Raw genomic sequence first — 15155 nt, 5'->3', positions numbered from 1 at the left:
TGGGACCCCGTGACTCAGCCTGTGTTATCCTGTTGATGAAGCCCATGGCAGGATCCCATGTGGACAACCTGCTTTCCCTAGAAAGAGCCACATCCTGGGAGACAGAGCCCGTGCTGGCCTCATTCTCGGCTCTGGGCCCACTCAGGCTTCAGGGCACTCACAGGGAAGGCCTCTCCACGCAGCTGGCCTCCCAGCATCCTTGTGGCCCGTGTATGGCCTGTGCATGGATGGGAGACTTGCAAGAGAGGGCAGCCCCTAGCCCTGCAGCCCAGCCGTGGGAGGTGCCTGCAGCCGCCAACATGGCCGTTTCTTCCCCGCAGCAAGCCCTCCTGCTGGAGCAGCAGCGGATCCACCAGCTGAGGAACTACCAGGCGTCCATGGAGGCTGCCGGCATCCCCGTGTCCTTCGGCAGTCACAGGCCTCTGTCCCGGGCGCAGTCCTCACCGGCATCTGCCACCTTTCCCGTGTCTGTGCAGGAGCCCCCCACCAAGCCGAGGTTCACGACAGGTAACAGATGGCCTTTGTGCAGCCTGAGGATGTGACGCGGGCCACAGTGGGCACAGACCGGGGCGGGGGGTACTCCGGGCCCAGCTCTGCAGAGGCTGAGGGGCTGGGCAGGCACGAGGGCGGGAACCACACAGGCCTCTCATGGAGGCCCTCTCCCTGCCCCACGCCCTACACCCTCAGTTCTGTTATTCTGGGGGCCTGTCATGGGCTCACTTGCCCACCTTTCCTGTCCCAGAGACCCATGGTCTCCTCCAAGAACAGTCCACAGCCCATGCCCGTGGGGCCATGAGAGCCTACAGCTTCTGGTCCGGCTTAGGAATCACGAGCCCACACTTCTCCACTTACTCTCTCATACTTCACCCACGTCCACAGCGTTGACTCTGAGGCTCCAGTGGCAGGACTGTGAATGGCTGGTGGGGGGCCATGATTACACGAGAGCAGAGCCCGGGACCCCTGGGACATGCTGCGGGAGCCACACATCTGTCTGTGCCATCCCTCGTACCATCCTCACCCCAGGGAGGTGACCTGCCGGCAGGGGTCCTTGGTTTTCCCTGCACGGTACCCCACCAGAAGTCAGGAAGCAAGCGAGGTGTCCACCACGGCTGAGGAGGCAGGCGGGGCTGGGCCCTGGACTCGTCTGCCTGGAGCTGCCTGGAGTCAGGGAGGAGACTGCTGTCCCGGGCCGCCCCGCCGCCCAGCCACCCCTGCAGGGGGGAGGCGGGAAGGAGGGCTGGCTTCTGGCAGGGCTTGCCTCTGAGACAAGCACGGAGGCAGGAGAGCTCTTCATATTGTTTTGATCTAATATTTCTTGTTAATGACGCACTAAGAAAAAAGTTCTGTAAATACAGCATGGCTTCATTCTTCAGATAATTCTCATCACATGGCTTAGTGTTGTGCAGTCTGCAAAGTTCTCACTCTCAGGTCTTAGAAGGATGCTATTCATATTCAGAGAAAAATTTCCATAGTAGTAATCCAGCAAGTAAAATGCTGCTTCTCAGAAAGAAAAGCAGAAAGAAAACTGTGGAAGGTCACAGAGGCAGCCAGATGGCCCACGCCACACTCCACACGCCACACTCCACACGCCACACTCCACACGCCACACGCCACACGCCACACGCCACACGCCACACGCCACACGCCACACTCCACACGCCACACGCCACACGCCACACTCCACACGCCACACTCCACACGCCACACGCCACACGCCACACTCCACAAGTCCTCGGCAGGTGACTGCAGTAAGCGTGTTCTTGAAAGAATGCAGCTCAGACAAGGGGGACCCCAGTCACCGCCACCAAGGCGGGAATTCGCCCACTAAGCTGGCCCACCGTGACTGGTCCCAGGAGAATTCCAGGGAGTCCCACTTCGTCGTTGTCCTTTCTTAGTTTGTCTTCATTACTTTTTAAACAAATTTATAAAACAGTATGTGTTCATTGTAAAGAAACAAACATGATAGAAACCCACAGGAAATACCATTTGCCCGTAATCCCGCTCCCCAGTGGTGGCAGGTTGTTAGTATTTGGTTTAAATCTTCCAGATCTATTTCTGTGCATAGCCAGATGGACAGATAGACACAAACATAATTTGTTTCACAGAGACGGGACTCTGTTGTGTCTGATGCTTTCTGTTAGTACCTCACACTCTCAGCCATCTTCCTGTGTCCGTGCACAGCGACGCAGCACGTTCCTTTAGCCACGTAGTCTCCTGGCTGGCTCTGCCACCCTCAGCTGTGTGGGTTTTACCGCTTCTCCATCTCTCTGCGCTCCAGCTTTTCTGTCTCTAAAGGCAGTAAAGCGGGTGTCTGCCTCATAGGTTCCAGCCGTGTGCTTAGTAATATTAGCACATGTGACCTTATCATCATGATTCCACTGAAAGGGGCCGTCCCCATTCCTCGTATCCATGAGCAACTGGTTGTTTCTGCACACACACCTGTGTATTTGATGGCACCGTGTCCGTCATTGCCTATGTGTCTGTGTTGCCATTACAAACTCCCGAGCACACCCATGCCCACACACAGTGTACTGATTGTGAGTCCTAGATTCGTTGACTCCTGTAAGCCTGCACCTACCCTGTTGCTTTTTTTTTTTTTTAATCAGAAGTCCTGTCCCCCAGCACTGTTTTGCAAGTATCCCCAAAATTCCTCAAGTGCAGGAGACTGACTCCTGTTAGTCTGACTCACAAGAGGCTGAGCCAGGAAGTATGGCAACTAATATGCACCAAGAGTATCCTGTAGCTGGACCCTGCAAACACTGGACCACCTTGAATCTCAGCTCCCCTTGGCTGGGGATGCTGCCTCTGTTCCCAGTAATGGGAACATATGTGGGGAGGACCGCATCCTGGGCCAGCACACTGAAGCGCTAGAGCGGGTCCGTCTGGGCAGCTTGCCCAGGCTCTTCACCAAGTGCCCCGCCCTTATCCACCTGGGTGAACCCACATTAGCATAGGTGCCCCTGGGTAGTGACCTGCCTGCTGAAGGCATCCATTCACCCAGCCTGGCCTTCCCTTTGTTAAGTCCTGGGAGACCAGGTGTGTGAGGCACAGACACATCCCAGCAGGGCCTCGGGGCAGCCCTCCTGCCAGATGTCACCAGGCCTTGTGAAAAGGGGCCGTGGTAGAGCTGTGTCCCGGAGAGCCACCTGGCCTTCCCTCCCATTTGTAGCCTCTGCAGACAGGCCAGGTACTCTCCCCTTCACAGCAGCCCCACATGTACTGAGACAGGGTGGCATCCAACACGGGTTCAGGCACATCGCCTTTCCTACTACAGAGCCCCAGGCTGCCAGCCCACTTGGTTCTGGGGCTCCCACCAGGAGCCTCTCCTGTGGCTGCTGCACCCGGGGGCCCGTCTGTGCTGAGCTCAGTGCTGTGGGGAGCACATGGCTGGCCTCTGTTCACAGTCAGAGGTTAAGTAGACCTGTGTACACAGGTTTTGCGTGTGTTTTCTTGCACACGTGTTCCAGTCGCTCTGGAAGTTTCTAAAAGCAGGGCCTGAATCTGGTGTTTCTTTGGAATCTCAAGTACCTTGGACAGTTCTCTGCCCAGCAGAACTGGAGTTAGAGGTTGGTCCAGGACCAGGCAGACTTTGAGGGTAGGGGGCTAGAGTCGCCTCCTTCTGGAAATCAGCACCATCCTCCCCAGCATGAGTCCCACATGGAGCTCACCCCTGCAAGGTGCAGCCACCCAGGGCGGGCCTTCTCGTCACTGTTCTCTCCTCAACCTGCTGCAGCAGGGCAGCTGCGTGCGTCCCTGCCCGGGTCCTGGGGCGCTGCTGTGAGCATGAGTGACAGGCAGGCCTTCCCGCCTGCCTGGCCTCTGCATTCGTCCACGTCCTCTGGGCCTGGCCAGTCGAGGGGTCTTGGCGAACATGGTATTTTTTAAAGGACCATCCCAGCCTCCGTCTCCTTCTAGGGAAGTGTGGTCCTGCCACCGCCCGGGGCAGCCAGCTAGTGGGTGGTTGGCTTGCCCCTGGATGTGCGCTGATCTTGGCCCCTCTGCCTTGCCCCAGGCCTCGTGTATGACACGCTGATGCTGAAGCACCAGTGCACCTGCGGGAGCAGCAGCAGCCACCCCGAGCACGCCGGGAGGATCCAGAGCATCTGGTCCCGCCTGCAGGAGACAGGCCTCCGGGGCAAATGCGAGGTAATGGCAGCCGGGGCAGCTGGGCAGCTGCGGCTTTGGACACTACTAGAGGGGACCCTCATGGGCCTGCTTGATTCAGGGCATTGGCTTTGCAGGTGGTTCTTTGGGCTTACAGACCCAGGGGAAGGGCCATGAGCATCTTCACTATCTGCCTCTTGGGCAGGCAGCCATCTGCTGAGAAGTCTGGAGCTGTCTCCGTGGAGTCCCGGGCAGGAAGCTGCTGCCTCTGTCTGTGCCCTTTTCTGACGTTTCACTCCCACCTCTCACCTAGCAGGCTCCTCCCGAGGTCCAGGGCTGCCGCTCCCTGCCTCCGGGTCACTTCCCCGAGGAAGCCAGTTCCCACCACGCTCCCCCTGGGCGGCCAGGAAGGAGCCACGGGGAGATCTGATTATATCTCAGATCAGGCCTGTTGGCTTTTTGTTAAAATAATTTTCTCTTTTTTTAAGATTTTGAAAGCTTCTTCTAGAACATAGGGAGACCTCAGGCCCTTGGGGCCCTCCTCAGAGTTAAGGTGCTGGCGAGGCAGTAGGTCGTGAAGGGAATGGAGCTGCAGGCTGGGCCCTGGCCTGGTTTGAATTCAGCTCCCTTACACAGCTGAGTCACATGAGGAGGCTTAAGGGATGCTGCAGCTCTGGCTGGGCCTCAGTTTCCCTGGCCACCAGGCGATGGCAGCGGCCTCACTTGTTCTCATACAAGCAGGGCCCAGCCCCACCTCCTGATAGGAGCCAGAGCCCTGCCCTGAACCTGGCTGCAGTGGACTCCCATGCCCAAGGAGGTGAGAAGGATCAGCCAATTAATGCTGGAGGACAGGACGGTGAGGCTGTCCCAGCTGGTGCGCTTTACCCTGGAGGCAGCTGTCACAGGGGATCTCGAGCTCTTCGACCGGGAGGAGGGTGTGGGCAGGCCCTGCTGATAGTGCAGGCAGGAAGAGAAGGGACTCCCATCTGGGAACTGGTGACCTTGGACAAATTTCCATTTCTTTGTCTGTAGAGAGGGGCTGGCGACACTGTGCAGGATCACACAAGGCGCCACCCCTGCCAGGACCCACCAGTAGGGACCTGCTGTGTCCCCTCCCCACACCAGGATTCCCACCACCCTACAATAGCTCACAGGGTGGACAGGAACCTCCACACCCACCCCTTCAACAGCCCTGGGCACCCAACAGCCCAGGGCCCAAGTGGCCGTGGCAGAGATGAGTGAGCACATGGAGCTGGCGTGGCGTGGCCTTTCTACGTGGGCACGGAGAGCCTCCAGTCTCTTGGCTTAGTTTCTGCAGGATTCCGCTCTGCAGGTTCACCTACCCCTCCTTTAGAAGCTGGGATATTTGGGAACTTAAGCCAATCTGTGCTTCATCTTACCCCCGTTTCCTTTACCAGTTTTATTGGTGATACATGATTCTCGGGGGAATTCTCCAAAAGTCAGGCCCAGGACCCTCTCCTGCAGTGCCCTCTGGGAGGAGGGAGGCGGGGAGGAGCCACTGCAGAGGCTCTTGGCACCTGCTTCAGGGATGCGGTCGGGATGGCTGTGCCACTGGAGGGCAGCATTGCCCAGCGGACACTGGCTTCGGGAAACTCCTCCTTCCCCACGTCCATTCCCTCCACAGGACCAGACAGTTGTCCTGCTGCCCCTTCCGGGGACTGCCCAAGGCCTCCTGAGGCTTCCAGAGCTCCATGATCTGCTTCCCTGTCCCTCCCCTACGTGTGCCCCCACCCTCAGGGGGGGTCCCCTGAGGCCAGGGGATTGGGAGAGGGTCTCTCGGCCAGAAAAGCAAAGCAAATGCGAGCAAGGGAGGAGTGAGAAAGCAAAGACCTTGGAAGAAATAGCCCACTCCTCTGCCCGCCCTCGGCTCCTCTGCCCACCCTCGGCTCCTCTGCCCACCCTCGGCTCCTCTGCCCGCCCTCGGCTCCTCTGCCCGCCCTCGGCTCCTCTGCCCGCCCTCAGCTCCTCTGCTTGCCCTCGGCACCGTGGGTGAAGGTGCCAGCCACAACCGGGCCAAGGGCTGGCAGAGGGTCCCCAGGTGTTGGGGCTGTGGGACAAGACCTGAGCCTGGCAGGATCTCGGAGAGGAGAGCTGGGGAAGACGGGTGACTGGGGGACAGCCACAGAGGCCGTGGAGGCCGTGCTCCCTGGACGGTGGTGCCTTGTTCCCACACGTGGGGCAGCTCTCCAGTGCGGGTGCCCCCCAGGTTCAGAGCGAGCGATGTGCTAACTCAGCCTAGGGGGGCGTGACGTCACCCACCAGGCTTTCAGTGCCAGCCAGCCGGGGGTCACTGGCCTCCTGAGATGGCTGAGCAGAGGGGCCATGGGTATGGGGCATGGTTCGCTAAGTGGGTACCTGATAGAAGAAGATGGGGTGGATGGGGCTGTGACTTCCCCAGTCCACAGACCACGTGGAGGCCACAGCAAGACTGAAGCCCAGGCCGGAGGGCAGGGCCTCGCAGGGCAGGGCCTCACGGTCAGCATCCCTCCTGTGGGTAGATGACCGCCTGGAGGCCTGGGGAGTGAGGCCCTCCCCTCACACTGCTTCGTGTGGTGAGGAGGGATGGGAGTGGGCTGGGAGACCTCTGTGAGCTTGGGACCGTGTTGATGCTGGCAGGCCGGCCCAGCAAGACGTGGCCCCCGGTCCAGCTGTCTCGCTCCCTGCCTCACTCCAGAGCAGCCGGGCAGGCCTCGGGAAGCTGCCTCACACATTCTGAGCAGTCGGGGGGTCCTCTGAGTACAGCCACGTGTGTGTGCGAGCCCCACCCTCCTGCAGAGGCTTCCTGGGAGCCAGAGCAGCTCCTGGCCAATTCACGTGCCCAGCTTGGTTTGTCCTGCCTCCAGGCATGGTGTCAGGAAGGAGAGGAGAAGGGAGTTGGCTGGAAGTCAGATGTCACAGAGACCAGGGTCACAACTGGGGTTTGCACCCTGCCCCAAGCCTGTTTTCTGTGAGGAACAAAGACTCCTCCTGTTTTATCCCAGGAATTAAAGGGAGATGGAAATGACGAGGTCGGCCTCCCAAGAAAGTGGGAAGGGGCCACCATCACCACCGCTCCGAGAGCGGCTCTGGAAAAGCCTCTCAAGTGCTGCCACGCAGGCTGAGCCATCTCAGTGTCGTGGGCCTGCAGCCTGAGCCGCCGCGGTGTCGCAGGGCTTTTGGGGCTTTGATTCTGTGTCTTTTCTGTCCCCATTTCTTGTGTTTGTAGGCAGGGGGCTCTTCTACTTTTCTTCTTTGCCTTATTCTAACATCACCTTTAATTTGTGAATTTAATTTGTGGTCTAACGTCAAGTCTCTCTTGCTGCAGTTCAGGCTCTCATCCAGTGGGTTGCTTTTGAGTGAGGAGGACACGCATGGCTGCCGGGGCCCTGCCGTTCTTTCACCTGAAGTCCACACTGCATGACCTGCCTCTTAGCACCACAGGGCACAACCCTGGTCCCCTACAGGGGCCTTCCCAAGCGTGGGCTGCCCAGGCCTGTCTGTCCAGAGGGAACTTGGCCCTGGCCACAGCTGCCTATGCCTGTGCACACATGGGGGCTTCCGGAAATCATTGGAAATGAGAAGCCCCAGCCGGGGCGTGGTGGCTCACTCCTGTAACACCAGCACTTTGGGAGGCCGTGGCGGGCAGATCACCTGAGGTCAGGAGTTCAAGACCAGCCTGGTCAACGTGGTGAAACTCCATGTCTGCTGAAAATACAAAAATTAGCCAGGCGTGGTGGCAGGCACCTGTAATCCCATCTACTCAGGAGGCTGAGGCAGGAGAATCGCTTGAACCCGGGAGATGGAGGTTGTAGTGAGTCAACATTGCACCACTGCACTCCAGCCTGGGCGACAAGAGCGAACTCCATCTCAAAAAAAATAAAATAAATTAGAAGCCCCCGCAGCTGCCCGGGGCCCCAACTGCACCCTGACCCCTACCCAGGGAGTGCGTCCCTCCTGCCTGGCTTTCCAGGGACACTCGGCTTATGTCCCCAGAGTAGAAGCAGCGCTAGGTCGTGGTGGGACCGTAGAGTCGTTTTTTACCATTGGAAGCCGTGTCACATGTTGTCTTTGTTAAACCAGGGACCTTCATAGAGAAAGCCCGGTTTTGTGAAATTGTTGTTCATGAAGAGCGAGCCCGCAGACCAGCCTCCCCTGCCCAGGGCACCTGCCCTCTGGAGGTCCCTCCCCTGTGGGCAGGGGCTGAGCTCTCCTGGCTCCACCCCTTCTTTCTCCGCCCTGCATGGACAGGACTCCCAGGTGCACTGCGTCCTGCAGGAAGGCTGTGTGCTATGGCTCCTGGTGGTCTGAGAGGAGCCCCAGGTGCTGGGCTGGCGTAGAGAGCCCCCGAGCTTCGCCCGCCCCAAGTCTCACACACAGGGTGGGCAGCGAGGCCTGCAGGAGCTCAGTGGATGCCGGGGCAGGGCTGCGGTCGGGAGGCAGAGAGCAGATCCTGCTCCGGCCTGAGGGAAGCAGGTGATGGCCACAACCGGGGCCACCTGTGTGGCATCTGACTCATCCTGTGGTGGCCTAACCCTCTGAGAGCCATTTCCATGTGAAATGTGAACTCGAATCTCATGTCCGAAGCCATCGTCCCCTTTAAAAGGCTAAATGAATGTAGCTCAACTGAAGAACTCTCATTTTCCTGTGACTTTCTGGAGAAAATCTGAATTAGCCCAGGGATCTCGATCTGAGGAATTTCCAAACCACAGAGAGACGCAGCCGGACGCCAGCAAGCCATGCAGGGCAGATGCCAGACCCTGGCGGCTGTGGCCCCAGGCGGTCCAAGGAAGGCTGCTTCATCCTGGGGCTCAGAGACTCCGGGAGCACGGCTGGGGTTTCCCTTGAACGTGAGGGAAGCGCGGCAGCTCACCTCTATTTTAAGACCAGACCCTGGCAGTTGGAAAGCAAAGTAATAATTTGATGCCAAGTCATTTGTGCGACAGTGAAGGGTAATGCGTTGAAGGCTGGAATTATCTTTTAAAATGTTTTTTCAAAGCTATAATTAAGTGTAAGCCCTCTAAAATATTTCTTAAATATTTTAAAATATCATGTTGGGTGATGTTGCTTCTTATTTTGCAATAACCAAATAACGTGCTTGTTTGTGTATCAAATTAAGTTTCCTTGTGGGCAGTGGTTTCAGTTGGAGTTTCTGTCTGTGGAACTGAAGCAGCAGCTTCTGCAGAACGTATGAGTGTCCTCTCGCCTGTCCCCACAGTGCATCCGCGGACGCAAGGCCACCCTGGAGGAGCTGCAGACGGTGCACTCGGAAGCCCACACCCTCCTGTACGGCACAAATCCCCTCAACCGGCAGAAACTGGACAGTAAGAAACTTCTAGGTATTTCAGGACCTTCCTTTCCTCCCATATTGGGTTTGAAGTCCCCTGAGGTTGTGTTTCCAGCTCTCAGCCCCTTGTGTCTGGGGTGCCTGTGGGTGTCGCCTGCCAGGTTATAAGGTAAAGGGCCTGGAAGGGAACCTTTCACCCCCTGTTCACAAGCCACTAGTTGTTGATGAATGTGCCAGGTAGCAGGTGTGTTTGTGTAAAAACTGGGCTGAGAGCCGCTGGTTTAGAAGCATCTTGAATCCCAGGGTTTCGGTTCGAGAGGCTTATTAGGAACACTCCCAGCGCGCTGCCTGCCCTGCCCTGCACTCCACTCTAAGGCCCATCAGGGCAAGACCAAGAGGAGACGCAGGAGTATCCACCACTTAGGGGTGAAAGGCTGCTGGTGTCTTAGCTCTGGCTGAAAGCACCTGCAAATGTGGTGGAGGGGAATTTTGGCCTCATGGAGAGAACTTTCTAATGGGCATCCTCTGCCTGGGAAACTGGTGAGAAGCTTTCTACAGGGATCTTCAGCAGAGGCAGGTGAACTCCCAGCCAGCTCCATGGGGATCCCAGAGTTCCCAGGGCACAGAACCCAGACCCGGGACCGGGGGCTTCCAGGGCACAGAACCCAGACCCGGGGCCGGCGGCTTCCAGGGCACAGAACCCAGACCCGCGGCCGGCAGCTTCCAGGGCACAGAACCCAGACCCGGGGCCGGCGGCTTCCAGCGCACAGAACCCAGACCCGGGGCCGGGGGCTTCCAGCGCACAGAACCCAGACCCGGGGCCGGCGGCTTCCAGCGCACAGAACCCAGACCCGGGGCCGGGGGCTTCCAGCGCACAGAACCCAGACCCGGGACCGGGGGCTTCCAGCGCACAGAACCCAGACCCGGGGCCGGGGGCTTCCAGGGCACAGAACCCAGACCCGGGGCCGGGGGCTTCCAGGGCACAGAACCCAGACCCGGGGCCAGGGGCTCCCAGGGCTGTCTTTGTTCCTCGATAACGTCCTTCCCTGCCTCCCAGCCACCGTGAACCAGGACAGTCACTGCCCACTGGTTTTCTTCCCCATCTTTTGTGCCTTTGCCCGTATGCTCTTCCCCGAGCGGGACCCTAGGAAGGCAGGGGGGGAGAACTAGGAACCATGAACGCAGGGGTTGCAAGGGCAAGGAGAGGGTGGGCTGTGCCTGGCTCGTTGACTGCGTTTGGTGGGGCACACATCGCGGGAGGTATCCTCCATGCCAGGCCTGTGCCCAGCAGACTCAGCCTCACAGAGACCTGCACGCCTAGTCCTTCATGTGTTCTCTCATTCGCTCGCTCACGCCTTTACCCGCTCGCCGAGGGCACCTTCCGTACTGGATGCCCTGTAGGTACCGACGGGGTCACAGACCATGGAGCCAGTGGGGCCGTGAGGACATGCATGGGCTCTGGCCTGGGGTAGCAGTCATGCTGCTTCCGGAGTCCCCCCTGCCCTGTGGTATGGAGGCTTCTAAAAGGACAGAAGCCTTAAGTTTAGGGAAAGTGGGAAGGGAGTGAACAGCAGTAGGAAGCAGGTGGGCCGGGATGTGGCTGAGCAGGTTCATGAGGTGGGTCCTGAGCTAGCGCCGGGGACAAGGGCCACCAACCCACCCCACAGACCACAACAGCTCAGGGTCAGCAACTGCAGAGACAATGGACTCAGGGAGGCGCTCAGTCAAGGGCCTGGGCCAGAGCTGGTGGAAAGGCCTCTGGGCCCCGCCTCCCTACACAGCTGCTTCGCCTGCTGCTGCTCTAGAAGGGGTATAACAGGGGCTTCCTGGACTGGGGACAGCTGCTGTAGATGAGGGCATGGATGCCAAGCCCCCACCCCTCCCCACTGGGCTGCCAGCAAGCTGACCTTTACCCTCCGAGCAGAAGACAGGAGGCCCCTCTGTGGATTTGACCCGCCCCAAAAAAGCTGACATCAGGGTTTCCAACAAATATCCCCTGAGATCCCTTATACTGGTGCTCATGGTTAATCACCCCCTGTGTGCCCAGAGCTTCCACCTAGTAAGTGTTGGCACTTCCCCCTTAGGAGAGGACAACCAAGGAGGACCCAGGGCCCGAAGAACGTCTCGGTAGGGGCCGTGCAGGGGAAGGCGGCTGGGGGCAGACAGTGCAGGGCGCTAACCCAGCTGCCATTAGCGCCCTCAGAGAGAAGATGCTGCGTCCACATGACGTGGACAAGTTCAGTGGAAAAGGGGAAAGCACAGGACGTTCAGAGAAGACAAAAATTAAACACCTGACTGCAGAAAAAGAAAATCCTCAGACCGGAAGATATGGTGATGTCATCTCCCAGAAACCAGAGAAAACCGTGACAGCGCTGGGCAACTGGGAAGTGAGGTGATGGAGAAGAAGGCCAGAGCTCACTCCACTGTGCAGGGTCCAAACAGCAGGAGTCCCAGGGAAGGCAGAGGCCAGGAGGAGGTGTCTGTGGAATTCAGAAGGCCCCAGGCCAAAGGCAGGGCTGCAAGGACCCACCAGGGGTAAGAAAGACCCTCTTAGGGAGAACCAGCAGAGCCTCAAAATGCAGGGACAGAGGTGAGAGCCAGGGCGCTAGAGACAGCCAGGGCACCTGCGGACTCCACAGGGCCTGTGGCCATGCCAGTTCTAAGGGCGCGTCAGTGCCCTCCTGAAGTCTGTGTCCTGCAAAACTGCCGGGTGAGGAGGAAGGTGGCACAGAGCCATTCCAGGCATGCAAGGGCCAGAGCTTTCACCTTCCAGCTCTTCTTTCTCAGGAAGCCACCAGAGGACATGCTGTCCTAGGGCAAAAGAACACTGGGAGGCCCATCATGGAGGCCGGCCTGTACTGGATGGTCTGTGAGAGGGTGGTGGCCAGGAAGCCTGAGATCGCCCTGCAGAGAGTGAAACTGATGCAGCTACTCCCGAGGAAGGGGCACGTGCTCCTTGGGGAGAAGATGGTGCATGGATGGTGGAGTACCTAGCAGAGGCAGGGAGCACCGCTGGTGCCAGGAAAGGGAGCCCTAAAGGGCGAGGGCGGTGTGGACGGCGGAGAGGGCAGGCAGCCTTGTGTCCGGGAGCTGGGTGGGCAGAGGCTGGGAATCGAGGCACTGAGGCTGGAGTGTGCTGTCCCTCAGGATTCTCCAGTCCTTAACAGGCAACGTCACTGCCTCCCCGTGTGGCACCTCAGCTTCTGGCCGGGTTCTCCAGCACGGGAGAGGCTGCCTGCGGGCCCCATGAGGGAACAAGACCTTTGCCTCGATGTTGCCGGGGCTGCCACAGCAGGGGCTTTCCGTAGGTGTGGGAGTTGCTGGGTGGCCTCAAGGCATCAGCTCATCAGGCCGTGTCCTGCACATGCAGCTCCGTGCACCCACCTCCACGCCTTTCAGAATGGCGGCTGCTCCTGACAGCTTCATCCGTTTTCAAAGGACCAGCTGTCGGTCCATCCCCTGCCACCTTCAGTCTTCCAAACCTGTGGAATTCACTGGGCGGAGGATGGAGGCAGGACCAGCTCCACCAGCAGGAGGATGAAGGCAGGCTTAGCTCCACCACCTTGCTTAGGTTTCTAAGCTAGTTTCAAACAAAGTTTAAGAGAGATGATCAAAAAGGAAAGCAGAAAGTTGGAGGTGTGGCATCCTTGGTGAGAAAGTCATGGACTGAGCGAGCTTGGAGCTCTCTTTCCTGCGATTGCTGGTTACCCAATGGGCCCCTGGTCCTCAGTTCACAGCCCGCATTAGGCCCTTGAAGACCCCTTTTTGATTGCTGGTTTCTTTATTGAAGTATCTGCAGCATCCCTTTGCCCCGTTTCTGTCCTCTGAAGGTAACCCTTCTAGCCAGCTTCTTTTGTTTACAGGAAGGTTGATCATTCTATTTCCTGCTCTTTCCTGCAAAGCTTTGTGCTTTAAAATCTGTTCACATTCCTATGAGGATACCCTCCCCCATTACCTTCGTACAACTCGAGATCGATTTTTGAATTTCCGATGATTGTCCTAACCCAGAAACTTCATTATCATCAGTCCAAGTATTTCAGACATGGTAATAGCTGATGATTATCTGGAGTTTTGCTAACATAGCCCTAATGAGGTGTTTAAACACTACTGTGTGATTTTTTCTTTCCTCTTTTAATGGAATCCACAAGCCGCTAAGCCGTGTGCAAGGGCCTTCATATGTCCTTTCTGATGTGGTGAGACACCACACATCAGGCTTGGCTGAATTGGATCATGAGCCTGAGGCAGGCTGGCCGCTGCCATACATGTCACTGAAAGTCATGTGGCTCATCGGCTCATGTCAGCTGGCAGGGCGCTGCATCCAGGCAGAGCTGGGCCCCTGGCGAGTGGACACCGGTGATGCTCAGGGCAGGGTGCGGCGGGAAAATGACTTGGCACAGCGAGGGCCTCCTCCCAGCCAGGGAGTGGGAGCAGCGGCGAGAGGACGGCTGGAGCCTTCCCTTCCCTACCCCAGGCACAGAACACCTGTCTGCCAGCCTGCGGTAAACAGACAAGTAGTAAGCCTGGTCATTTGCAGAGCTTCGGGCCCTGTCACTAGGCTGGAACATTTCGTGGCCTGGGCTTGGTGATTGTGACTTCAAACCACAAGAGGCTGCTGGGCTCCTCACAACTGTCACCAAAACTCTGCCTGTTGCTCCATTCCTATACACGTGCATTTGGATGCATGATCGTCTGCTTTTTCTCTGTTGTTTTGGTCTTTGCTGGATAATGAGCAAACTCAAAACAGTTGGTGACTTGTGGTTTTAATGTGGGCATGGTTGGCTATGATTTCAAAGAGATTCAGTCTCTTGCAGATACCTGGACACATCTGTCTACTGTGAATTCGTAGAGCTGAGCACGTGCATTATTTGGAAAACGAGCTCCCTAGTTTCTGGCAGTGTCTTTCCCATGTGTTGGAGTAGTCAGTGTTGGAAGGTGGCCCACGGAGCCACTACCAGCCCCAGCTACTCAGCCACTCACCAAGGCCATGACCGCCCTTCCGAGGCAGCACCCGCCCACTGTGGTGAGGTTGGCATTAAGTGACTCCACTACAGATGACGGGCAGTGAGCAGGGCAGCAGGTGGCTTGGCACCCTGGCACCCATGCCCTCCTCCTTTTTCAGTCTCATTCCACCTGCCCATCAGCTCTCTCGCCCACCACATCCCGCCAGCTCCTGCCCAGCCCCATCGCTTCTCAAAGGGGTCAGGCATGCAGGCCGCTTCCCCACGTGGTCAACCTCACATCCACTATTTGCTGCCACCAAGACACAGAGGAGAGCAGGGCCAACATGCCTGTGGGGATGAGGGCTGGCTCTCATGAGACTCAGGTGAGAAGTGTTAGCTGATGTCCCACGTCCCACACTAACACGTGGACACAGGAACCAGGGTCAGGAGCCACGAGCCAGGCAGTGGCGGGTCCGTGAGCCATGGACGCGGAGGAAGTAGGGCCGGGACAATGCCCAGGAAGGGGAGGCATGCTGGTGCTGGTGCTGCTGCCCGCAGTGGGCGTGAGGGCCCGGACCCAGAGGCTGAGTTGTGCCTGCTGAGCGCTGCAGGGAGAGCCAGGGCTGACCAAAGCCCCTGCTGGCTCAGTGCCTTGTACGGCCTAGGCAGGGAGGAGGGACGAGGTGGGCACAGACCCTGCCCTCAGAGCCAGGCCAGCTGGAGAGGAGCACGGGCTTCCTCTGACGCAGACTGGCCCCTCCCAGCACGAAGGGCTTTGTCTGGAAAACGTCACAGCATCTGCGTGGCGCCTGCGCCCCACAGCTGGC

General features: G+C 58.2%; 1 protein-coding gene across 25 annotated transcripts in view; it reads left to right on the top strand.

Annotated features, from left to right (window-relative positions):
* The window catches only part of HDAC4 (histone deacetylase 4), a 352120-nt gene that overhangs the window by 286871 nt on the left and 50094 nt on the right, over window positions 1-15155 (top strand). For 21 of the 25 annotated variants that reach the window (XM_074010653.1, XM_045368051.2, XM_045368055.3 and 18 more), the window contains 3 exons: window positions 321-507; window positions 4013-4146; window positions 9320-9440. In XM_074010653.1, the coding sequence (XP_073866754.1) occupies window positions 321-507; window positions 4013-4146; window positions 9320-9440 (442 nt within the window). The remainder of the gene's footprint in view (window positions 1-320; window positions 508-4012; window positions 4147-9319; window positions 9441-15155) is intronic. The other 4 variants (XM_045368057.3, XM_045368056.3, XM_074010660.1 and 1 more) reach the window with 1 other exon arrangement.

This window comes from Macaca fascicularis, chromosome 12, assembly GCF_037993035.2.
Source record: "Macaca fascicularis isolate 582-1 chromosome 12, T2T-MFA8v1.1".
Taxonomy (NCBI): Eukaryota; Metazoa; Chordata; class Mammalia; order Primates; family Cercopithecidae; genus Macaca; species Macaca fascicularis.
Note: the sequence above shows the minus strand (reverse complement) of the source record. Positions and strands in the feature narration are given on the sequence as shown.